This window comes from Pseudophryne corroboree, chromosome 11, assembly GCF_028390025.1.
Source record: "Pseudophryne corroboree isolate aPseCor3 chromosome 11, aPseCor3.hap2, whole genome shotgun sequence".
In the NCBI taxonomy this organism is placed as follows: Eukaryota; Metazoa; Chordata; class Amphibia; order Anura; family Myobatrachidae; genus Pseudophryne; species Pseudophryne corroboree.
In genome coordinates, this window is record NC_086454.1 from 235,887,404 (window position 1) to 235,913,492 (window position 26,089).

Genomic DNA, 26,089 nt, shown 5'->3' on the forward strand with positions numbered 1-26,089 from the left:
ACCGACTGAGCAAACTCAAGGTCCTCATCAGCCAGGTTATCAAACTTATAGAACTTTGCAAACGTGTTTGAACCTGACCAGGTGGCCGCTCGGCAAAGCTGTAAAGCCTAGACGCCCCGGGCAGCCACCCAAGACGAGCCCACTTTTCTGGTAGAATGGGCTTTGACTGACTTCGGCACCGGTAACCCGGCCGAAGAATGAGCCTGCTGAATCGTACTACAAATCCAGCATGCAATAGTCTGTCTTGAAGCAGGATGACCAATCTTGTTAGAAGCATACAGGACAAACAGCGCCTCAGTTTTCCTGGCAACAGCCGTTCGGGCTACGTAGATCTTCAAAGCCCTCACCACATCCAGAGACCTTGGAACTGCCACAGCATTCTTAGCCACCGGTACCACAATAGGTTGGTTAATGTGAAACGAAGACACCATCTTCGGTAAAAATTTTGATGAGTCCTCAATTCTGCCCTATCTGAATGAAAAATCAAGTACGGGCTCTTATGAGATAAGGCCGCCAACTCAGACACTCGCCTGGCAGATGCCAGCGCCAACAGCATGACTACCTTCCAGGTGAGAAACTTCAACTCAACCTTACGCAACGGCTCAAACCAGGAAGACATGAGAAACTGTAAGACCACGTCAAGATCCCATGGGGCCACAGGAGGCAAACGGAGGATTGATATGCAAAACTCCTTTCCCAAACGTCTGAACCTCTGGGAGGGCAGCTAATTCCCTTTGTAAGAAAAATAGACAATGCCGAAATCTGCACCTTGATGGAGCCCAATTTCAGGACTGCATCTACACCTGCCTGCAAAAAGTGGAGAAAACGCCCCAAATTAATTTCTTCCGCATGAGCCCTTTTAGTCTCACACCAGGAAACATACTTCTTCCAAATACGGTGATAATGTTTTGCAGTAACCTCCTTCCTAGCCTTGATGAGAGTAGGAATGACCTCCCCGGGAATACCCTTACGAGCTAAGATCTGGCGCTCAACTTCCATGCCGTCAAACGCAGCCGCGGTAAGTCTGGAAACACGCATGGACCCTGCAACAACAGGTCCTCTCTTAGAGGAAGCGGCCAAGGATCTTCCACAAGTAATTCCTGAAGATCCAGAAACCAGGCCCTTCTTGGCCAATCTGGAACGACGAGAATCGCCTGAACCCTTGCTCGACGAATGATCCCCAGTACCTTTGGAATGAGAGGAAGTGGAGGGAACACATACACCGACTTGAACACCCACGGAGACACCAGGGCGTCCACCGCACTGGCTTGGGGGTCCCTTAACCTGGAACAATACCTCGGGAGCTTCTTGTTGAGACGAGACGCCATCATGTCGATCAACGGAATTCCCCAACGGTTCGTCACCTCCGCAAAAACCTCTTGGTGAAGAGCCCACTCTCCCGGATGGAGATCGTGTCTGCTGAGGAAATCCGCTTCCCAGTTGTCCACTCCCGGAAGGAAGACTGCTACCAGAGCGCTCACGTGTTGTTCCGCCCAGCAAAGGATTCTTATGGCCTCCGCCGGTTGATATGTGCTACCGCTGTGATGTTGTCTGACTGTACCAGGACAGATCGATCCTGAAGAAGGCTTCTCGCTTGTAGCAGGCCGTTGTAAATGGCTTTTAACTCGAGAACATTTATGTGGAGACCCGCCTCCTGGGGCGACCATCTCCCCTGGAAGTTTTTGACTTGGGTGACTGTACCCCAGCCCCGGAGACTTGCATCTGTTGTCAGAAGTACCCAGTCCAGGATACCGAACCGGCGTCCCTCTAGGAGGTGAGACCTTTGTAGCCACCACAGGAGAGAAATTCTGGCTCTGGGAGATAGACTTATCTTCCGGTGCATGTGCAGGTGAGACCCGGACCATTTGCTCAGCAAGTCCCACTGAAACACCCGGGCATGAAACCTGCCAAACGGAATGGCTTCGTACGCCGCAACCATCTTCCCCAGAACCCAAGTACAGTGATGGATGGACACAGTCTTCGGCCTCAGAAGTTCCCTGACCATCGACTGCAGTTCTAGAGCTTTTTCTTCTGGAAGAAATATTCTCTGTAACTCCGTGTCCAGAACCATGCCCAGAAAAGACAGCCGAGTGGTCGGAATCAACTGAGATTTTGGCAAATTTACCACCCAGCCGTGCTGTCGCAGCACCGACAGCACCAAATCTACACTCCTTAGCAACCTTTCCTTGGACCTCGCCTTTATCAGGAGATCGTCCAAGTACGGGATAATTGTAACCCCTTGCTTGCGAAGGAGAACCATCATTTCTGCCGTCTCCTTGGTGAAAATCCTCGGGTCCGTGGAAAGGCCAAACGACAACGTCTGAAATTGGTAATGAGAATCCTGTATCGCAAACCTGAGGAAGGCCTGATGCAAAGGAAATATCGGGACGCGTAAGTAGGCATCCTTTATGTCGACTGACGCCATACAATCCCCCCCTTCTAGGCTGGAAATTACCGCTCGAAGAGATTCCATCTTGAACTTGAAAACTTTCAAGTATGGATTGAGGGATTTTAGATTCAGAATCGGTCTGACCGAACCGTCCGGTTTCGGCACAACAAATAGGCTCGAGTAGAACCCCTCCCCCCGTTGTGACGGGGGAACGGGAATAATGACCCTCTGTTGACACAATTTTTGTATCGCTGCCAGCACCGTCCGGAAGAGACACTGGTAATCGCGAAATTAAAAACCGATGAGGGGGCACCCCCCGAAACTCCAGTTTGTATCCCTGAGACACAATCTCTAGGACCCAAGGATCCAGGTCTGATTGAATCCAGACCTGACTGAAGGCTCGGAGACGGACCCCCACCGGTCCGGACTCCCCCAGGGAAGCCCCAGCATCATGCGGTGGACTTGGTAGAGGCAGGGGAGAACTTTTGGTCCTGGGCGCCCGACACGGCAGGCGACTTCCTACCCCTTCCTTTACCTTTAGAAGCGAGGAAGGACGAACCTTTTCCACGCCTATACTTATTGGGACGAAAGGACTGCATCTGCTGATGTGGTGCCTTTTTGTGTTGTGTGGGAACATAGGGAAGATAAGAGGACTTACCCGCCGTCGCGGTAGAGACCAGGTCCGCCAAGCCGTCCCCAAACAAGACATTACCTTTGAAGGGTAAAGCTTCCATAGCTCTCTTGGAGTCGGCATCCACATTCCATTGATGGATCCACAACGCCCTCCTTGCCGATATTGACATGGCATTGGCTCTTGATCCCAAGAGACAAACATCCCTCGCCGCATCCTTCAGGTAATCTGCAGCGTCCTTGATATAACCAAGAGTCAAAAGAACATTATCTTTATCAAGGGTATCCATATCATTAGCTAAATTCTCAGCCCATTTAGCAATAGCACTACTCACCCACACCGACGCCACTGCAAGTCTGAGCAATGCACCCCTATTAGCGAAAATGGACTTCAGACGTATCCAGCTTGCGATCTGCCGGATCCTTGCGATCTGCCGGATCCTTGAGAGCTGCCGTGTCAGGAGACGGAAGGGCCACTTTCTTAGACAAACGAGATAGAGCTTTGTCAACATTTGGGGACGACTCCCATTTTTCCCTGTCATCAGAGGGGAAAGGATACGCCATGTAAATCCTCTTGGGAATCTGCCACCTCTTGTCCGGCGACTCCCAAGCCTTTTCACAAAGAGTATTCATTTCATGAGAGGGGGGAAACTTCACCTCAGGTTTTTTCCTTTTGAACAAGCAAATCCTTGTTTCCTGCACCGCCGGCTCATCAGAAATGTGTAAAACATCTTTTATAGCCACAATCATGTACTGAATACTCTTCACTAAACGTGGATGCAAAGCAGCCTCAGAAAAATTGACCTCAGAATCGGAGTCCGTGTCGGTATCAGTATCTAGCACCTGAGTAAACGGCCGCTTTTGCGAACCCGATGGGGTCTGCACCTGAGATAAAGCCTCCTCTATGGACTTTTTCCACACCTGCGTCTGTGACTCAGACGTATCCAACCTCTTTGATAAAGAAGCTACATTTGTATTGATTGTACTTAGTAATGTGATTAAATCAGGTGTCGGCTGCGCAGACAGGCCCAAATCCAGACCCGCATCTGCTCCCCCAACAACCTCCTCCGGTGAATCACATTCAGCCTCAGATATGCCGACACGTTTAATCGACACACCGACACACACACACATAGAATGTCTCAGCTAGGAGACAGGCCCACAGTGAAGCCCAGATAGAGGACACGGAGGGAGTATGCCAGCTCACACCCCAGCGCCCCAATATCCCTATAAGGGATATATATGACCAGCGCGGCTTTAAATAATAATAACCAATGCACCACAACTGCGCCCCCCCCTTCCCCCTTTCGGATATCTCCCCGTTACTTGCGAGGAGTCGTGGAGGTCCCGGGCCAGCGTCTCCTTCAGCCGTGAGGAGAAAAAATGGCGCTGTGAGCCGCGCGGCCAAGCTCCGCCCCTTCCCGGCGGGCTTCAGCCCGCCAGATTTGAAAAATGTAAAATGCCGGCTGGGGTCTGAGAAACGGTGCCGAGGCACCGAAAAGGCTTCCGACGGCTCCCGGACCCCAGTAACCTGCTGCCCAGGGCGCGCCCCCCCCCCCCCCCCCCCCCGGCGACCTGCACCCTGTGAGTGCCGTCAGTGATCGTGTGTGGGAGCATGGAGCGCAGCGTTACCGCTGCGCTGTACCTGGTTACCGAAGTCTTCTGCCGTCCTGAAGTCTTCTGATCTTCTCATACTCACCCGACTTCTTTCTTCTGGCTTCAGTGAGGGGGGTGACGGCGTGGCTCCGGGAACAAGCAGCTAGGCGCACCAAGCGATCGAACCCTCTGGAGCCAATTGTGTCCAGTAGCCGAGAAGCAGAACCCTTAAACTAAGAAGAAGTAGGTCTGCTTCTCTCCTCTCACTCCCACGCTGCAGGGAGCCTGTAGCCAGCAGGTCTCCCTGAAAATAAAAAACCTAACAAAAGTCTTTTCCAGAGAAACTCAGGAGAGCTCCCCTAGTGAGTGTCCAGTCAGTCCTGGGCACAAAGTCTAAATGAGGTCTGGAGGAGGGGCATAGAGGGAGGAGCCAGTTCACACCCAGTTTTAAGTCTTTTCAGTGTGCCCAAGCTCCTGCGGATCCCGTCTATACCCCATGGTCCTTTTGGAGTCCCCAGCATCCTCTAGGACGTAAGGGAATCTTTTTTTTTTTTTTGAGGGGGGGAGAAATCTACATGTAGAATCCTATGCACACATTTGCAGCCTTCCTCGGTGTGCATTTGGGTACCAATGTCCGAAAGGAACTGCTTAGTTAGGACATACCCCTGACAAAACAGGGCAGCTATACTAATCTAAGTGGCAGGACTTGCCTTAGATTGGAGGACCAAATCACTAAGGAGTCTTCCCAACAGACCATATGCTTATGATGGTCAGTGACCTCAGGTATAATAAATGCTGGCATGGATGTAAAGAAAGCCCCCAATTCTTAGGCTATGTTCAACGGTTTCGTAGTTATATGCCTTTAAAGTTGTATTTTTTTCACACAAAAATGTGCTATTAACTTTTTTTTTAAATTGCACTTGCAGCTCACCTAACTGAGCTAGACAGTTTGACAAGGTCTCATTTCAAACCTCGTTATGGGCTTTTATATCATATATAACACAGCAGCATGTTTCCATAAAAACAAAATAAATAAATAAAAAAAATAAAAACCAAAAATGTTTATTTTCTCAAAAAGGACTATTTAAAATCTTTGAAAAACATTAAAAAAAAAATTGTTCAGACTGTTAATAAATCCCCAAAGTTTTATTTTGGGATCATGATTCATGATGGGATCACATGCTATAACTGCTTTCATTTTTGAGTAATTCATGAAAATTGTATTTAAAAATCAACAAACAATATTTTTTTCTAGTTCACTACATTAGAGGAATGAACGTTCCTCTTCAGATGTGTTGGGGGAAGAGATTCTACAGACAGCGCTGTTTCCACCTCTGTGCAGATGAATAAACTTAAGTGAAAAGATACTTCAATTGTGTTAAATAGGCCCACCTTTTACATTTTCCTGGACCACTACAAGTGGTCCAGGGACAGGATAGGTTTGGGCGGGTTTTAAATAAAATCCTAGCCAAACTTAACCCATCTCCTGCTACGTGGCGTATGGAGGCTAGATGTATGAGGACACATATGTAATTGATAGCTACACTCTGATTGGCTGCTATAGGCAACTTCTTACTTGTCTTCTTTAGAAGGTATCCCCCTCCCCTACGTATCTTATCTGTCATCACTTACCCATTTGCCATACTAATATGAGAGGAATGGTCTGGGGAAACATAAGTAATTTGGGTTTATAGTTTGGGACTTCAAATAAAAATGCATTCATTGCAATAGTTATTTTCTAGATACTGTTTTACCAGAAACCATCAGTAAGCCCAACTTATTGGATTTCTCCAGTGTGCTGTTCCATTTCCCCCTCACAGACCAAAATCATACTGCTAGATTACTTGGCTGGTGTGAAATTGCACTTTATAGAATACTGTACATACTGTTGATTTCAACTAATTTAAGAAAACCTCTCTAGTGCTATTTCAGATACATCATTAATTGGGTGACAGAGCGTGAAAGTGACCAGAGATCTTAGCCTGTGAATTATAGCTCTTCTCTTATACAGTTAAGTACTTGATTTCACTGGAGACTTGAGGTGACAGCAAATGTTCATAGGATAGTTACCCTCCTAGCCTTCTCTGTTTTAACTCTCCATCAATCAATCAATCAGGGTAGTAGAATTTCCCTAAAATATAACGTGCAACCAGAAACCACACCAACACTTCCACCTCGATATGTGGTTTGGCTCGGCCTCAACTCATGACAGGATCAGACTACAGCTAATAGTGGGGGTAGCAGAAAAAAATCATAGGGACAAATCTCCCGGCGACTGAGGATTTATATCGGACAAGGGTTACCAAGCGGGCGGAAAGGATCACTCCCACCCCGCTCGCGACATGTTCAAAAGGCTGCCATCAGGGAGGCGGTATGGCTCACAACTGTTGAGAACCGCCAGACACAGGAACAGTTTTTTCCCCCAAGCAACTACCTTAATAAATTCGATGGGCACCTAGCACATTCCATTTGCAATTCAACCTGATATGTACCTATCATGCTGCTATTCCCCATGTGTGTTTTGGTCTTGTTATGTACGTATACTGTCTGAGAGCGGTGGCTATCGGAAACAAATTCCTTGTGTATCGTGCACTGATATACTTGGCAATAAAGTGATTCTGATTAAATGTAACAGCCTGCAGGCATCAGTGACTTCCCAGCGAGTCTAGCCAATGTTTTAAAGTACCAAACATTTAAAAGCTAAAACCAATCTGGTTATAAATTATAGCAAATAGTAAAGTTTTTTTCAATATAGTCTTAACAAATAAATACATTTATTATTATTAATAATAAAAAAAGTTAATGCAAATTATATATAACAGGTGAGAAACCATTACCTTTCCCTGTGAAGTCACACGTCTCCTCTCATGGAGATGAAGATGATTGGATGACATGGTATTCCAAGGATTAGGATGCAGATCTTGTTGCTGGATGTTAAGAAGATCATTTGGAATATTTATCTGTTCTTCAACACAAGTCTCTGCATCATGATGCTCTAGCACAGCATGTGTTGAATTGGAGCTGTCTTGGGCATATGTTGCGTCAAAATGTGGCAGTAGGTCTTCCTGTAGCAAATCCTCTGGATCAAGCCCTGTAAATGGCTCAGATTGAGAATCGACTTGTTGCAAAAGGTTGTCTTCCAAAGGTGAAAACCCATTGCTCTCCATATGGTCATTGAAGTGGCTCAACCGAACAGAGGAACCATCTTGGGCTTGGAAATTAATGGTCATAGGAGACATTTTTGTTCTATTGTAGTTACCCTGAGGATGTGAAGCATGTACCATCTGGAAATCGTTAGGGTGTAATTGTTCGCTAGGGTTCAGAACATGTGGACTAGGCTCCTGCTTGACTTCCAAATCTGAAAATCCTGGGCTTTCAGTAAAGTCTGACAAAGAATGTGTGGCATGGTTTAGGTGATTGTTCGAGAAAGGATAATGAGTAGAAAACGTTGGTGTAGCATTCACAGGGCAAGGCGCTGGAGAGTGGCTATCAAATGTGTTCTCGTGCGGCGTTCCAACTGAATTGCCACAAAAGTGCAAGGATGTTGGGGCTACTTGAGAAAACTGTTCTAAAGGCAAAGGATCTTGTGGAGTTGTGTTGTTAATCATGGAAGTTTGTTGGGCATTAGAAGTTCTATGTGGTAAAGAAACATTAACATCCATGAAGTTTTTTGGTAGGTTCAAGGGTTCCTGACCAGTGTTGATACTGTTCCTATTGTGCTGCGGCTGTATTGAGACCCGCTGTTGCTCGCTGGACTGAAACAAGGCAAAATCATGGTGTGTTACAAATCCTTTACTTTGCGGCATAGGCTGAGAGTGTCCATGTTGGTGGAATGGGGAGCCATTCTGACTTTGAATACTTGTGGCAGTTTGGTGTCCCCACATGGGACTTCCATCATCAGGAAACATACCATTGCCTTGACTTTGTGTGTGTATTGGAGAGCAGCTAAACGGAGATCGCGGAGACAAAACACTCTCAACCGGACTGTTATAGGATTGGCTTACTTGATGTAATTTTACAGAATCAAACTGATTGAGTGTATCAAACTCACTGATCTTTTGGTGGGTTTGAGAATCTTGCACGTGATTCAAAGAGTCAACATGGAGAGGTTCAAACTCTGCTCCAAGGTTCAATTCATCAACCAGAGATACTGAGTCGTGTTGAACAAATGCATCATCTGACAGACCTAAAGTCTCATCAAAAAGGTGTGTATCATCAAAAAAATCCATCATGGGATCAGTCATATTGATAGATGTAGATAGTAGGACCACGTCATTAAAGACTGCTACGTCATGACCCAAGCCATGGTGGTGATGTTCCTCCAAAGCGGATATTAAACATGACTACATAATTATAGAACCTGAAAAACAAACAAAAACAACCACAATATCACTTGGTATGAACATTACAGCATATACAAAATTATATATGTAACAAAATAAGAATTTACTTACCGATAATTCTATTTCTCGGAGTCCGTAGTGGATGCTGGGGTTCCTGAAAGGACCATGGGGAATAGCGGCTCCGCAGGAGACAGGGCACAAAAAAAAAAGTAAAGCTTTTACCAGATCAGGTGGTGTGCACTGGCTCCTCCCCCTATGACCCTCCTCCAGACTCCAGTTAGGTACTGTGCCCGGACGAGCGTACACAATAAGGGAGGCAATTTGAATCCCGGGTAAGACTCATACCAGCCACACCAATCACACCGTACAACTTGTGATCTAAACCCAGTTAACAGTATGATAACAGAAAGAGCCTCTTAAAGATGGCTCCTTAACAATATAACCCGAATTTGTTAACAATAACTATGTACAGTATTGCAGATAATCCGCACTTGGGATGGGCGCCCAGCATCCACTACGGACTCCGAGAAATAGAATTATCGGTAAGTAAATTCTTATTTTCTCTATCGTCCTAAGTGGATGCTGGGGTTCCTGAAAGGACCATGGGGATTATACCAAAGCTCCCAAACGGGCGGGAGAGTGCGGATGACTCTGCAGCACCGAATGAGAGAATTCCAAGTCCTCTTTTGCCAGGGTATCAAATTTGTAGAATTTTACAAACGTGTTTTCCCCCGACCACGTAGCTGCTCGGCAGAATTGTAATGCCGAGACCCCTCGGGCAGCCGCCCAAGATGAGCCCACCTTCCTTGTGGAATGGGCCTTAACAGATTTAGGCTGTGGCAGGCCTGCCACAGAATGAGCAAGTTGAATTGTGTTACAAATCCAACGAGCAATCGTCTGCTTAGAAGCAGGGGCACCCAACTTGTTGGGTGCATATAGTATCAACAGCGAGTCAGATTTTCTGACTTCAGCCGTCCTTGAAATGTATATTTTTAAGGCTCTGACAACGTCCAACAACTTGGAGTCCTCCAAGTCGCCAGTGGCCGCAGGCACCACAATAGGTTGGTTCAGGTGAAACGCTGATACCACCTTAGGGAGAAAATGCGGACGAGTCCTCAGTTCTGCCCTATCCGAATGGAAGATTAGATAAGGGCTTTTATAAGATAAAGCCGCCAATTCAGATACTCTCCTGGCGGAAGCCAGGGCCAGTAACATAGTCACTTTCCATGTGAGATATTTAAAATCCACCTTTTTCAATGGTTCAAACCAATGGGATTTGAGGAAATCTAAAACTACATTTAGATCCCACGGTGCCACCGGAGGCACCACAGGAGGCTGTATATGCAGTACTCCTTTAACAAAAGTCTGTACCTCAGGAACTGAGGCCAATTCTTTTTGGAAGAATATTGACAGGGCCGAAATTTGAACCTTAATAGATCTCAATTTGAGACCCATAGACAATCCTGATTGTAGGAAATGTAGGAAACGACCCAGTTGAAATTCCTCCGTCGGAACACTCCGATCCTCGCACCACGCGACATATTTTCGCCAAATGCGGTGATAATGTTTCGCGGTGACTTCCTTCCTTGCCTTAATCAAGGTAGGAATGACTTCTTCTGGAATGCCTTTCCCTTTTAGGATCTGGCGTTCAACCGCCATGCCGTCAAACGCAGCCGCGGTAAGTCTTGAAAGAGACAGGGACCCTGTTGTAGCAGGTCCCTTCTCAGAAGTAGAGGGCACGGGTCGTCCGTGACCAACTCTTGAAGTTCCGGGTACCAAGTCCTTCTTGGCCAATCCGGAGCCACTAGTATTGTTCTTACTCCTCCTCACCGTATAATCTTCAATACCTTTGGTATGAGAGGCAGAGGAGGAAACACATATACTGATTTGTACACCCAAGGTGTTACCAGTGCGTCCACAGCTATTGCCTGTGGATCTCTTGACCTGGCGCAATACTTGTCCAGTTTCTTGTTGAGGCGAGACGCCATCATGTCTACCATTGGTCTTTCCCAACAGTTTATTAGCATGTGGAAGACTTCTGGATGAAGACCCCCCTCTCCCGGGTGAATATCGTGTCTGCTGAGGAAGTCTGCTTCCCAGTTGTCCACGCCCGGGAAGAACACTGCTGACAGTGCTATTACGTGATTCTCCGCCCAGCGAAGAATGTTGGCAGCTTCTGCCATTGCACTCCTGCTTCTTGTGCCGCCCTGTCTGTTTACATGGGCGACCGCCGTGATGTTGTCCGACTGAATCAACACCGGTTTTCCTTGCAGGAGTGGTTCCGCCTGGCTTAGAGCATTTTAGATTGCTCTTAGTACCAGAATGTTTATGTGAAGAGACTTTTCCAGGTTCGTCCATACCCCCTGGAAGTTTCTTCCTTGTGTGACTGCTCCCCAACCTCTCAGGCTGGCGTCCGTGGTCACCAGGATCAAATCCTGTATGCCGAATCTGCGGCCCTCCAATAGATGAGCCTTTTGCAACCACCACAGAAGATATACCCTTGTCCTTGGCGACAGGGTTATTCGCAGGTGCATCTGAGGATGCGACCCTGACCATTTGTCCAACAGATCCCTTTGGAAAATTCTTGCATGGAATCTGCCGAATGGAATTGCTTCGTAAAAAGCCACCATTTTTCCCAGGACTCTTGTGCATTGATGTACAGACACCTTTCCTGGTTTTAGGAGGTTCCTGACAGGTCGGATAACTCCTTGGCTTTTTCCTCGGGAAGAAAAACCTTTTTCTGAACCGTGTCCAGAATCATCCCTAGGAACAGCAGACGTATCGTCGGAAAACAGCTGCGATTCTTGGAATATTTAGAATCCAGTCGTGCCGTCGAAGAACTACTTTAGATAGTGCTCTTCCGACCTCCAACTGTTCTCTGGAACTTGCCCTTTTTAGGTCGTGCAAGTAAGGGATAATTTAGATGCCTTTTTTCTTTGAAGAAACATCTTTTCGGCCATTACCTTGGTAAAAAGGCCCGGGGTGCCGTGGATAATTCAAACGGCATCGTCTGAAACTGATATTGACAGTTCTGTACCACGAACCAGAGGTACCCTTGATGAGAAGGACAAAATTTGGACATGGAGGTAATCCTTGATGTCCAGGGACACCATATAGTCCCCTTTTTTCCGGTTCGCTATCACTGCTCTGAGTGACTTTATCTCGATTTGAACCTTTTATGTAAGTGTTCAAAACATTTGAGATTTAGACTATGTGTCACCAAGCCGTCTGGCTTCAGTACCACAATATAGTGTGGAAAAATAATACCCTTTTCCTTGTCGTAGGAGGGGTACTTTGATTATCACCTGCTGGATATACAGCTTGTGAATTGTTTCCAATGCTGCCTCCCTGTCGGAGGGAGCCGTTGGTAAAGCAGACTTCAGGAACCTGCGAGGAGAAGATGTCTCGACTCTCCAATCTTTACCCCTGGGATAATACTCGTACGATCTAGGGGTCAACTTGCGAGTGATCCCACTGCGCCCTGAGACTCTTGAGACTACCCCCCCACCTTGAGTCCGCTTGCACGGCCCCAGCGTCATGCTGAGGACTTGGCAGACGCGGTGGAGGGCTTCTTTTCCTGGGAAAGGGCTGCCTGCTGCAGTCTACTTCCCTTACCTCTATGTCTGGGCAGATATGACTGGCCTTTTGCCTGCATGCCCTCATGGGAAAGGAAAGATTGAGGCTGAAAAGACGGTGTCTTTTTTAGCTGAGATGTAACTTGGGGTAAAAAAGGTTGGATTTCCCAGCTGTTGCTGTGGTCCCCAGGTCCGATGGACCGACCCCCAAATAACTCCTTCCCTTTATACAGCAATACTTCCATCTGCCGTATGGGATCTGTATCACCTGACCACTGTCGTGTCCCTGACATCTTCTGGGAGATATGGACAACGCACTTATCTTGATGCCAGAGAGCAAATATCCCTCTGTGCATCTCACATACATATATATAGAATGCATCCTATTAAATGCTCTACATGAATAAAATATTTTCAGTCAGGGAATCCGACCAAGCCAACCCAGCACTGCATCTCCAGGCTGATGGCGATCGCTGGTCGCAGTATAACCACCGTATGTGTGTATATACTTTTTAGGATATTTTTCCAGCTTCCTATCAGCTGGCTCCTTGAGGGCGGCCGTATCTGGAGACGGTAACGCCACTTGATAAGCGTGTGAGCGCCTTATCACCCTAAGGGGTGTTTCCCAACGTACCCTAATTTCTGGCGGGAAAAGGTATAACGCCAATATTTGCTATCGGGGTAACCCTACGCATCATCACACACTTCATTTTATTTTATCTGATTCAGGAAAAACTACAGGTAGTTTTTTCACTCCCACATAATACCCTTTCTTGTGGTACTTGTAGTATCAGAAACACGTAACACCTCCTTCATTGCCCTTAACGTGTGGCCCTAATGAGAAATACGTTTGTTTATTCACCGTCGACACTGTATTCAGTGTCCGTGTCTGTGTCTGTGTCGACCGACTGAGGTAAATGGGCGTTTTTAAAACCCCTGACGGTGTTTCTGAGACGCCTGGACCGGTCCTAATAGATTGTCGGCCGTCTCATGTCGTCAACCGACCTTGCAGCGTGTTGACATTCTCACGTAATTCTCTAAATAAGCCATCCATTCCGGTGTCGACTCCCTAGAGAGTGACATCACCATTACAGGCAATTTCTCCGCCTCCTCACCAACATCGTCCTCATACATGTCGACACACACGTACCGACACACAGCACACACACCGGGAATGCTCTGACAGAGGACAGGACCCACTAGCCCTTTGGGGAGACAGAGGGAGAGTCTGCCAGCACACACCAAAAACGCTATAATTATATAGGGACAACCTTATATAAGTGTTTCTCCCTTATAGCATCTTTTATATATATACAATATCGCCAAAATCAGTGCCCCCCCTCTCTGTTTTAACCCTGTTTCTGTAGTGCAGTGCAGGGGAGAGCCTGGGAGCCTTCTCTCCAGCTTTTCTGTGAGAGAAAATGGCGCTGTGTGCTGAGGAGATAGGCCCCGCCCCTTTTTCGGCGGGCTCGTCTCCCGCTATTTTTGAAGTTAGGCAGGGGTTAAATATCTCCATATAGCCTCTGTGGGCTATATGTGAGGTATTTTTTGCCTCTAATAAGGTTTTTATTTGCCTCTCAGAGCGCCCCCCCCAGCGCTCTGCACCCTCAGTGACTGTTGTGTGAAGTGTGCTGAGAGGAAAATGGCGCACAGCTGCAGTGCTGTGCGCTACCTTTATGAAGACTCAGGAGTCTTCAGCCGCCGATTTTGGACCTCTTCTCTCTTCAGCGTCTGCAAGGGGGCCGGCGGCGCGGCTCCGGTGACCATCCAGGCTGTACCTGTGATCGTCCCTCTGGAGCTAGTGTCCAGTAGCCAAGCAGCAAATCCACTCTGCACGCAGGTGAGTTCACTACTTCTCCCCTAAGTCCCTCGTTGCAGTGATCCTGTTGCCAGCAGGACTCACTGTAAAGTAAAAAACCTAAGCTAAACTTTCTCTAAGCAGCTCTTTAGGAGAGCCACCTAGATTGCACCCTTCTCGTTCGGGCACAAAATCTAACTGGAGTCTGGAGGAGGGTCATAGGGGGAGGAGCCAGTGCACACCACCTGATCTGGTAAAAGCTTTACTTTTTTTTTTGTGCCCTGTCTCCTGCGGAGCCGCTATTCCCCATGGTCCTTTCAGGAACCCCAGCATCCACTTAGGACGATAGAGAAATTAATATTGAGTTTATTTAGGAAGTAGGTAACATGCTATAACACGCAAGCCATATTACATAGCCAAAAATTAATTAATCCGATTGCCATTCTTTCGTTTTAAATATAACATCTCTCCATTACTTTTAAGCACAATAAATTTATATTGAAAAAGTTTTACAATACAACAGATTGTAACACGAGATTTTCTATGATTCAAAGTAGTGACTAGCAAACAGATAAATTGTAGGAAACCTACAACCACAGGAAGCAAGAGAAGGGGGTAAAAGGGTTTAAATGACAGAAGCATTAGTTACTGTGGCAAAGAGAGCAGTTTGTCAAGGTCTTTTACTCTAGAGACTGACAAGCATTCAGGGGAGTTTGCAGGTTCATGCTGCAGACAAGGTTAAAAAAATGTACACTCCCCTGCACAAGTTCAGGTACATACAAGTTAAGGACATAGGGAGTAACTGGGATCTTGTGTTAGATAGTGCTTGTGAAGGGTTATAAGCAGCGAATTGTGGGTCGTCAGTGGGGCAACCGATACTGAACTAGTTCGCGGGTCTCTAGATAAGTGAGTGTCGCAAACTCATGGATGTATTCGTGTATGCTGTCCCTTACTTTAAGATTAGCTGGGACCCAGAACAGAGGAGTGGAGTGTAACGTGAAGAGGTTGTCAGGATGGCAAAGTGGTTCGGCAAACCCGTGTAAACATTGCCTTTCACAATATGTAAGTAGGCCAATATGAGAAACAGACCTAAGAATATAAGGTAGACTTGTCTATATATCAAACAGGTGGTAAAACGATGCATGACAATTAAAAAAAAAAAGATTGGATGAAAATGTGATGAACGAAGATGTTGGGTATAGTATTCAAACCATGGCCTTCGTTAAAATAGAAGTGAGGAGGAAGATGTAAAATATTTAAAGTAACTTCTTTGAGTATTACAAATAATCCTAAACTAGGTACACACCTGACTGACGGATCGGCAAGAGCATATACTGTACACTTACCAACTGTCCACCTGTTGTGTCGTGCATGATGTTACAACTGGGCAGGAACTTACATGTGCCTGCCCAGTTGAGATGTCAGTCACCGGTGGCGGTGGTCCCTGCAATTGTACCGACCACCCGTACAAACAGCCAGACGCTCAGATATATCGGCCATCGGCTACGCTGTGTGACTGACGCGATACACACCCGCCGACGGGCTCATAATATATTGGCCGTTTGATTAACAGCTGTTATATCACTCAGTGTGTACCCAGCTTTAGAAAGGGAAGGGGGATCCAGGAATATCCAGTGTCATTCCAAAACCAATGTAGTAGCAATGAGGACATGACCCATAATATATCCGCAATGTGATAGATTCTGTGGGGGATAATGTTGCAAGATATAATTTCAGGTTGGGAGGGAATCGTAACACATACAACCGTCTCTATCAAGTCAAAAAGCTCTTCCCACTGATGTCAGATAGCAGGGCAGCCCCGGAACACATGAAGTAAGTGCACATCCTCAAACAGGATCAGTATGTATTACTGACGTCGTGGAAACCCACGTGTGGGAATAGCCCGTCAGCCAGGATTCCGGCTGGCGGCATTGTCAGCAGTCGGGATCCCAGCGTCTGTATCCTGACCGCCGGGATCTCGACTGCCAGCAGCATAACTGTATCCCCTCAAAATGCAAGGTATGTCTAAGGTACAACCTAAAAACAACTTTAAAAAGCATTTCTTAATGACTGATACACTTTCACATTTTTAACATGCTGGAAAAGCAGTTCCCACTCCCTATTAGTCAGATACCCAGCCCCGGTTGCCATCTGGATTGAATTCTAAATCTTACATCGTGAATATGTTGTTATTTACCATAAGGTCACACCACCCTTTCCGCTTACAGAAGTAAGTGTATGTGCAGTGGTGGAAGGTGGAGGCACCAATGGCAATAGAACAGAGCCAATCCCATACTTGCAGAAACTTATAGAAGTCCTGAGAAGTGATATTAAGTAGTTTTGTAGTTGAGAGAATGACCAAAGACTCATTCTTAAATAGGTCTTGGCAGGTAACAATACCATATAGCCAATGATAAGTTTGGGATCAGTTTGGAGAACGCAAAAAAAAAAAGTACCTTTATATTGCTTCAATGCAAGGGAAAAATCTCAAAATGCAGAAGTAAAACAGGTGTACAGACTACTAATAAAAGTGTATTACCTCTCCCAGATTCAGGATGGTAAGGATGTGACAAAAAAAAAAAAAAAAAAAAAAGGACTAACCAAGCATCAAAGCAAATCACAGAAATATGACGAAGAGAAACCGCTCAGGAATTGAAAACTCATATCAAGCATCAGTAACTTAGAATAGAATATTCATATTCAACTCCATGATGTACTCTGAGGAAGCATTGCTAGAGCAGCAGTGTGGCCTTTAAGGCACATCCAAGTTGCTTTCATATGTCAGCAGCTGAGGGGGGCATATGCCTGGAATATAGAGAAAGGGGTATATATCAAATGTCCACATGGTTGAGTAATTTTTGGGCAAGTCCTCTCTTCTCAAAGTTTTACAACATGCTGGAGTTATGTAGGCTTGTCATTGAGTTTACAGACAAAAACTAATTCATAGAGCAGGCACCTAAGGGTGCTCTTGGCTCTAAGCTCCAGTACAACACAACACCAAGAAGTATTTAACCAAAACTATCCATCTGGAGGGGAGATGATGCCCATTTGATGCAATATTTTTGTATAGTCTTCTCACTACTATGCAACCTGTTACAATGATTAACTTCTCTACATTTTGTATTGGTTAATATGTTATACTACATGGCTTCTACCATAGCTCCACATCGGGGATACCAGCGCTTAAGATGCCAGCGGTAAGACCGACAGGAGCATCCAGGCACCTGCTCGGTAAGTATGCTAACCCTCCACCTCTACCTCTTAGCCCTCCCTACCCGTAGCCTAACCTTCCACCCGCCACAGCCTAACCCAAACCTTCCCCCCCTTAGTACCTAACCATAACTCTCTGTTTTTAGTGCCTAACCCTCTCTCCCTGCATTCTTTCGGTTGGGATTACGACAATTAGAATTCCGGCGATGTCAGGACTCAGTCGTCCATCTTCTGATTAATGTTATAATCCCGACTGCTAGAATCCTGAATGCCGGTATGCTAAACGGATCACGCATCTATAAGTATACAATTACTTCTAAAATTTTATTGGTGCTGTTATTTGCTCATCGGTCAGTGAAGAAAAGCAAATACATTTTAAGTAAAAAAAAAAAAAAAATATATATATATATATATATATATATATATATATATATATATATAACAGTGATGAGTCAGTCAGTGAGGGCTTTTTGCATATAGGATTGTTTGATTATCCGATTTGTACATTTATTTTAGTAATAAGAATTTATGTGTTAATTTTCAGATTGTCTCAAGCCAGCAATTCTATTGATTTATTTGTATACCATGCTTTCTTAAAATTATTGGTATGTATTCACATTAATTTGTTATTGTTAAATTCATTATCATTTTTTGTTGTACTGAGTTGCTGTCTTTGCCACTTAGATAATGTATCCCTGAGGAAGTCCTTCAGGACGAAACGCGTTGGGTTCTATGTTCATTCGATTTCTGCATCACCACTCGAATAATAGTCCAGCCAAGAAAACTGCTTTATTCAACTGGAAAGATTTACTCTGCACATTTGTGAAAACATGTATTTTTATCCATTTTTGTATGGAATTGTGAATAAATTTTATGTATATCTTATTTTTAAGCTTTTAATAAGTTTTTTATGTCAGACTTAGTGAGATGATATACTGTTTGGAATCACTACACTAGCGCCCTCAGAACAGCATTATAAAATGATATATATATATACATATATATATATATATACATACATACATACACATACATACACTGTCCATGTGATCCACACTCACGTTTGCCAATTCTGTGCAAAGGTCCAATACAGGACCGAAACATCAATGTGATATTTTATCCCATGTTCTGCATAAAGGATCTACCTTTAAGAAGTCTGGTGAGTGCTCACCTTCTTCATGGAGATTATAGATAGATAGATAGATAGATAGATAGATAGATAGATAGATAGATAGATAGATAGATAGATAGATAGATAGATAGATAGATAGATAGATAGATAGATAGATAGATAGATAGATAGATAGATAGATAGATAGATAGATAGATAGATTTGTGTGTTTTTGTTTTTTGTTATTTTTTTTCTCTTTCAAATCATGTTGTACGTCATCACTGCATACAGCAAAGTATACTTCAAGGTTAAAAAAGAAAAAGAAAAAGCAAGTATACGGTACACCTGTCAAAATAAAAAAATAAGAATTTACTTACCGATAATTCTATTTCTCGTAGTCCGTAGTGGATGCTGGGGACTCCGTCAGGACCATGGGGATTAGCGGCTCCGCAGGAGACAGGGCACAAAAGTAAAAGCTTTAGGATCAGGTGGTGTGCACTGGCTCCTCCCCCCATGACCCTCCTCCAAGCCTCAGTTAGGATACTGTGCCCGGACGAGCGTACACAATAAGGAAGGATTTTGAATCCCGGGTAAGACTCATACCAGCCACACCAATCACACTGTACAACCTGTGATCTGAACCCAGTTAACAGCATGATAACAGCGGAGCCTCTGAAAAGATGGCTCACAACAATAATAACCCGATTTTTGTAAAAATAACTATGTACAAGTATTGCAGACAATCCGCACTTGGGATGGGCGCCCAGCATCCACTACGGACTACGAGAAATAGAATTATCGGTAAGTAAATTCTTATTTTCTCTGACGTCCTAAGTGGATGCTGGGGACTCCGTCAGGACCATGGGGATTATACCAAAGCTCCCAAACGGGCGGGAGAGTGCGGATGACTCTGCAGCACCGAATGAGAGAACTCCAGGTCCTCCTCAGTCAGGGTGTGCCCCTGACCAAGTATCAGCTCGGCAAAGTTGTAAAGCCGAGACCCCTCGGGCAGCCGCCCAAGATGAGCCCACCTTCCTTGTGGAATGGGCATTTACATATTTTGGCTGTGGCAGGCCTGCCACAGAATGTGCAAGCTGAATTGTACTACACATCCAACTAGCAATCGTCTGCTTAGAAGCAAGAGCACCCAGTTTGTTGGGTGCATACAGGATAACAGCAAGTCAGTTTTCCTGACTCCAGCCGTCCTGGAAACTATATTTTCAGGGCCCTGACAACATCTAGCAACTTGGAGTCATCCAAGTCCCTAGTAGCCGCAGGTACCACAATAAGCTGGTTCGGGTGAAACACTGACACCACCTTAGGGAGAAACTGGGGATGAGTCCGCAGCTCTGCCCTGTCCGAATGGACAATCAGATATGGGCTTTTTTGAGACAAACGCCGCCAATTCTGACACTCGCCTGGCCGAGGCCAGGGCCAACAGCATGGTCACTTTCCCTGTGAGATATTTCAAATCCACAGATTTGAGCGGTTTAAACCAATGTGATTTTAGGAATCCCAGAACTACGTTGAGATCCCACAGTGCCACTGGAGGCACAAAAGGGGGTTGTATATGCAGTACTCCCTTGACAAACTTCTGGACTTCAGGAACTGAAGCCAATTCTTTCTGGAAGAAAATCGACAGGGCCGAAATTTGAACCTTAATGGACCCCAATTTGAGGCCCATAGACACTCCTGTTTGCAGGAAATGCAGGAAACGACCGAGTTGAAATTTCTTCATGGGGCCTTCCTGGCCTCACACCACGCAACATATTTTCGCCACATGTGGTGATAATGTTGTGCGGTCACCTCCTTCCTGGCTTTGACCAGGGTAGGAATGACCTCTTCCGGAATGTCTTTTTCCCTTAGGATCCGGCGTTCAACCGCCATGCCGTCAAACGCAGCCGCGGTAAGTCTTGGAACAGACATGGTACTTGCTGAAGCAAGTCCCTTCTTAGCGGCAGAGGCCATGAGTCCTCTGTGGGCATCTCTTGAAGTTCCGGGTACCAAGTCCTTCTTGGCCAATCCGGAGCCACGAGTATAGTTCTTACTCCTCTACGTCTTATAATTCTCAATACCTTGGGTATGAGAAGCAGAGGAGGGAAGACATACACCGACTGGTACACCCACGGTGTTACCAGAACGTCCACAGCTATTGCCTGAGGGTCTTTTGACCTGGCGCAATACTTGTCCAGTTTATTGTTCAGGCGGGACGCCATCATGTCCACCTTTGGTCTTTTCCAACGGTTCACAATCATGTGGAAGACTTCCCGATGAAGTCCCCACTCTCCCGGGTGGAGGTTGTGCCTGCTGAAGAAGTCTGCTTCCCAGTTGTCCACTCCCGGAATGAACACTGCTGACAGTGCTATCACATGATTTTCCGCCCAGCGAAAAATCCTTGCAGTTTCTGCCATTGCCCTCCTGCTTCTTGTGCCGCCCTGTCTGTTTACGTGGGCGACTGCCGTGATGTTGTCCCACTGGATCAATACCGGCTGACCTTGAAGCAGAGGTCTTGCTAAGCTTAGAGCATTGTAAATTGCCCTTAGCTCCAGTATATTTATGTGGAGAAAAATCTCCAGACTTGATCACACTCCCTGGAAATTTTTTTCCTTGTGTGACTGCTCCCCAGCCTCTCAGGCTGGCCTCCGTGGTCACCAGCATCCAATCCTGAATGCCGAATTTGCGGCCCTCTAGAAGATGAGCACTCTGTAACCACCACAGGAGAGACACCCTTGTCCTTGGAGATAGGGTTATCCGCTGATGCATCTGAAAATGCGATCCGGACCATTTGTCCAGCAGATCCCACTGAAAAGTTCTTGCGTGGAATCTGCCGAATGGAATCGCTTCGTAATAAGCCACCATTTTTCCCAGGACTCTTGTGCAATGATGCACTGACACTTTTCCTGGTTTTAGGAGGTTCCTGACTAGCTCGGATAACTCCCTGGCTTTCTCCTCCGGGAGAAACACCTTTTTCTGGACTGTGTCCAGAACCATCCCTAGGAACAGCAGACGTGTCGTCGGAAACGGCTGCGATTTTGGATATTTAGAATCCACCCGTGCTGTCGTAGAACTACTTGAGATAGTGCTACTCCGACTTCCAACTGTTCTCTGGACCTTGCACTTATCAGGAGATCGTCCAAGTAAGGGATAATTAAGACGCCTTTTCTTTGAAGAAGAATCATCATTTCGGCCATTACTTTGGTAAAGACCCGGGGTGCCGTGGACAATCCAAACGGCAGCGTCTGAAACTGATAGTGACAGTTCCGTACCACGAACCTGAGGTACCCTTGGTGAGAAGGGCAATTTGGGACATGGAGGTAAGCATCCTTGATGTCCAGGGACACCATATAGTCCCCTTCTTCCTGGTTCGCTATCACTGCTGAGTGACTCCATCTTGATTTGAACCTTTGTATGTAAGTGTTCAAAGATTTCCCATTTAGAATAGGTCTCACCGAGCCGTCTGGCTTTAGTACCACAATATAGTGTGGAATAATACCCCTTTCCTTGTTGTAGGAGGGGTACTTTGATTATCACCTGCTGGGAATACAGCTTGTGAATTGTTTCCAATACTGCCTCCCTGTCGGAGGAAGACGTTGGTAAAGCAGACATCAGGAGCCTGCGAGGGGGAGACGTCTCGAATTTCCAGTCTGTACCCCTGGGATACTACTTGTAGGATCCAGGGGTCCACTTGCGAGTGAGCCCACTACGCGCTGAAACTCTTGAGACGACCCCCCACCGCACTTGAGTCCGCTTGTACGGCCCCAGCGTCATGCTGAGGACTTGGCAGAAGCTGTGGAGGGCTTCTGTTCCTGGGAATGGGCTGCCTGCTGCAGTCTTCTTCCCTTTCCTCTATCCCTGGGCAGATATGACTGGCCTTTTGCCCGCTTGCCCTTATGGGGACGAAAGGACTGAGGCTGAAAAGACGGTGTCTTTTTCTGCTGAGATGTGATTTGGGGTAAAAAAGGTGGATTTTCCAGCTGTTGCCGAGGCCACCAGGTCCGATGGACCGACCCCAAAATAACTCCTCCCCTTTATACGGCAATACTTCCATGTGCCGTTTGGAATCTGCATCACCTGACCACTGTCGTGTCCATAAACATCTTCTGGCAGATATGGACATCGCACTTACTCTTGATGCCAGAGTGCAAATATCCCGCTGTGCATCTCGCATATATAGAAATGCATCCTTTAAATGCTCTATAGTCAATAAAATACTGTCCCTGTCAAGGGTATCAATATTTTCAGTCAGGGAATCCGACCAAGCCACCCCAGCGCTGCACATCCAGGCTGAGGCGATCGCTGGTCGCAGTATAACACCAGTATGTGTGTATATACCTTTTTAGGATATTTTCCAGCCTCTCAGCTGGCTCCTTGAGGGCGGCCCTATCTGGAGACGGTACCGCCACTTGTTTTGATAAGCGTGTGAGCGCCTTATCCACCCTAAAGGGTGTTTCCCAACGCGCCCTAACTTCTGGCGGGAAAGGGTATACCGCCAATAATTTTCTATCGGGGGAAACCCACGCATCATCACACACTTCATTTAATTTATCTGATTCAGGAAAAACTACAGGTAGTTTTTTCACACCCCACATAATACCCTTCTTGTGGTACTTGTAGTATCAGAAATATGTAACACCTCCTTCATTGCCCTTAACATGTAACGTGTGGCCCTAAAGGAAAATACGTTTGTTTCTTCACCGTCGACACTGGAGTCAGTGTCCGTGTCTGTGTCGACCGACTGAGGTAAATGAGCGTTTTACAGCCCCTGACGGTGTTTGAGACGCCTGGACAGGTACTAATTTGTTTGCCGGCCGTCTCATGTCGTCAACCGACCTTGCAGCGTGTTGACATTATCACGTAATTCCTTAAATAAGCCATCCATTTCGGTGTCGACTCCCTAGAGAGTGACATCACCATTTCAGGCAATTGCTCCGCCTCCTCACCAACATCGTCCTCATACATGTCGACACACACGTACCGACACACAGCACACACACAGGGAATGCTCTGATAGAGGACAGGACCCCACTAGCCCTTTGGGGAGACAGAGGGAGAGTTTGCCAGCACACACCAAAAACGCTATAATTATACAGGGACAACCTTTATATAAGTGTTTTTCCCTTATAGCATTTTAATATATATATATACATATCGCCAAATAAGTGCCCCCCCTCTCTGTTTTAACCCTGTTTCTGTAGTGCAGTGCAGGGGAGAGCCTGGGAGCCTTCCCACCAGCATTTCTGTGAGGGAAAATGGCGCTGTGTGCTGAGGAGAATAGGCCCCGCCCCCTTTTCGGCGGGCTTCTTCTCCCGTTTTTCTGAGACCTGGCAGGGGTTAAATACATCCATATAGCCCCCAGGGGCTATATGTGATGTATTTTTAGCCAGAATAAGGTACTATCATTGCTGCCCAGGGCGCCCCCCCCCAGCGCCCTGCACCCTCAGTGACCGCTGCTATGAAGTGTGCTGACAACAATGGCGCACAGCTGCAGTGCTGTGCGCTACCTTATGAAGACTGAAGAGTCTTCTGCCGCCGTTTCTGGACCTTCACTTTTCGGCATCTGCAAGGGGGGTCGGCGGCGCGGCTCCGGGACGAACCCCAGGGTGAGACCTGTGTTCCGACTCCCTCTGGAGCTAATGGTGTCCAGTAGCCTAAGAAGCCAATCCATCCTGCACGCAGGTGAGTTCACTTCTCTCCCCTAAGTCCCTCGTAGCAGTGAGCCTGTTGCCAGCAGGACTCACTGAAAATAAAAAACCTAACAAACTTTTACTCTAAGCAGCTCTTTAGGAGAGCCACCTAGATTGCACCCTTCTCGGCCGGGCACAAAAATCTAACTGAGGCTTGGAGGAGGGTCATGGGGGGAGGAGCCAGTGCACACCACCTGATCCTAAAGCTTTTACTTTTGTGCCCTGTCTCCTGCGGAGCCGCTAATCCCCATGGTCCTGACGGAGTCCCCAGCATCCACTTAGGACGTCAGACAAAATAACAAAATTTTCTTGTACTCAGCATAAAATCATTACCTTTAAGTTTATGGGGTATATTCAATTAGAGTCGGAAACTGCCGTCTTGTTTGAAAGACGGCAGTTTCCGACTGGAATAGGTCGGACGTGGTTCAGACCTATTCAATCCAGCCTCATTTTTTTCCCCCGACAAGTCAGGAAATCCAACTTGTCGGGAAGCTGTCGTAAAGCACGTGGGCCGATCCGCGTGCTGCTGTCGGAAAAGGGGCCAGATCCGACAATGTCAATCGGATTTGGCAGTCCTATTGAATAACACGTCAGATCCTTTCCGACAAATGCATGTTGGAAAGGATCCAACATTAATTGAATATACCCCTATCTTTGGAACACAAATGCTGTGTTCATGGGAGGGAGAGAGGCTGAGAAGGCATTAAAATAGTTAAATACTAGAAGCTGAAACTCCCCCTTCCCCTATAAACCCTCCCACTTCCTCTAGCTCCTTAGGTTTTCTTCTAACCAAACCAAAAGGCGAAAAAGAGGATGAAAAAAACAAACAAAAAAAAAAACAGGATTACACAACACACACCAGAGAGGGAACTCAGTGGTTGCCAAATGGACACAAAGGAATTGATTTTACTGCGACAAGATAATTTTCTTTCATCCTATCTGGGGAACACAGACACTGGGACTTCTCAAAGTAAGCAGCAAGAGGAATCATGCACAGGCCTGGCCATATGCAATACTTTACAACTAAAGCTTGCATCTTTAGCTACAAACGTGGAAACAATACAATTTGGTAAATATGTGCACGGAATGCATTTGAATTAGATAAAATACTTGCCCATGGCTACATAGTCCTGCTTGATGGTTGAAGTAATCCAGCGAGCTATGGACTGCTTCGACACTGGATAGTCACTTCTGGGCATCATAATGCACTAAGAGTCAATTTTGTGAAGAGCAACTGTGCCATCCACACATATCCAGAGTGCTTGTACCACATCTAGAAAACGGAGGGGACCTCTGAGGATCAGATGAATGCAGAGCTGGAAGTACAATGTCTTGATTTAGGTAAAAACCTGAAACAATTTTAGGAATAAAGTTTGGCAGAGTGTGGAGAACCGCCCCATCCAAATGGAAACAGAAAAAAACCAGAAGAGGAGAACTGACTGGCAATGCGGCCAAATCAGAAGCCCGACGAGCCGAAGAATTAGCATAAGAAAAAAACGCTACTTTTCAAGATAGCCATCTTAACTCCACTGTCTTAGTGGCTCAGCCCGTTGGAAAGCGGCCAAAAGTAAATTAAGAACCTTAAGGTGGAACATAAGGTAGCTGTACATGCAGTACCCCTTGCATGAACGTTGTAACATTCAGGAGAGATGCCTCTGAAGTACAGACCTGGCCGAACCCCGACCATACAGTGAAGAGAGATAGAGACCCTTGGACAATCATCCCTGTGGTAAAGAAAATAGGAATTGGGTAC

At 46.2% G+C, this 26,089-nt stretch overlaps 1 protein-coding gene across 2 annotated transcripts in view; it reads right to left on the reverse strand.

Annotated features, from left to right (window-relative positions):
- Positions 1 to 26,089, reverse strand: part of CHD9 (chromodomain helicase DNA binding protein 9) — a 575,583-nt gene that overhangs the window by 459,083 nt on the left and 90,411 nt on the right. For both annotated transcript variants that reach the window (XM_063945309.1, XM_063945308.1), the window contains exon 2: positions 7,453 to 8,975. In XM_063945309.1, the coding sequence (XP_063801379.1) occupies positions 7,453 to 8,859 (1,407 nt within the window). In that variant the 5' untranslated portion in view covers positions 8,860 to 8,975. The remainder of the gene's footprint in view (positions 1 to 7,452; positions 8,976 to 26,089) is intronic.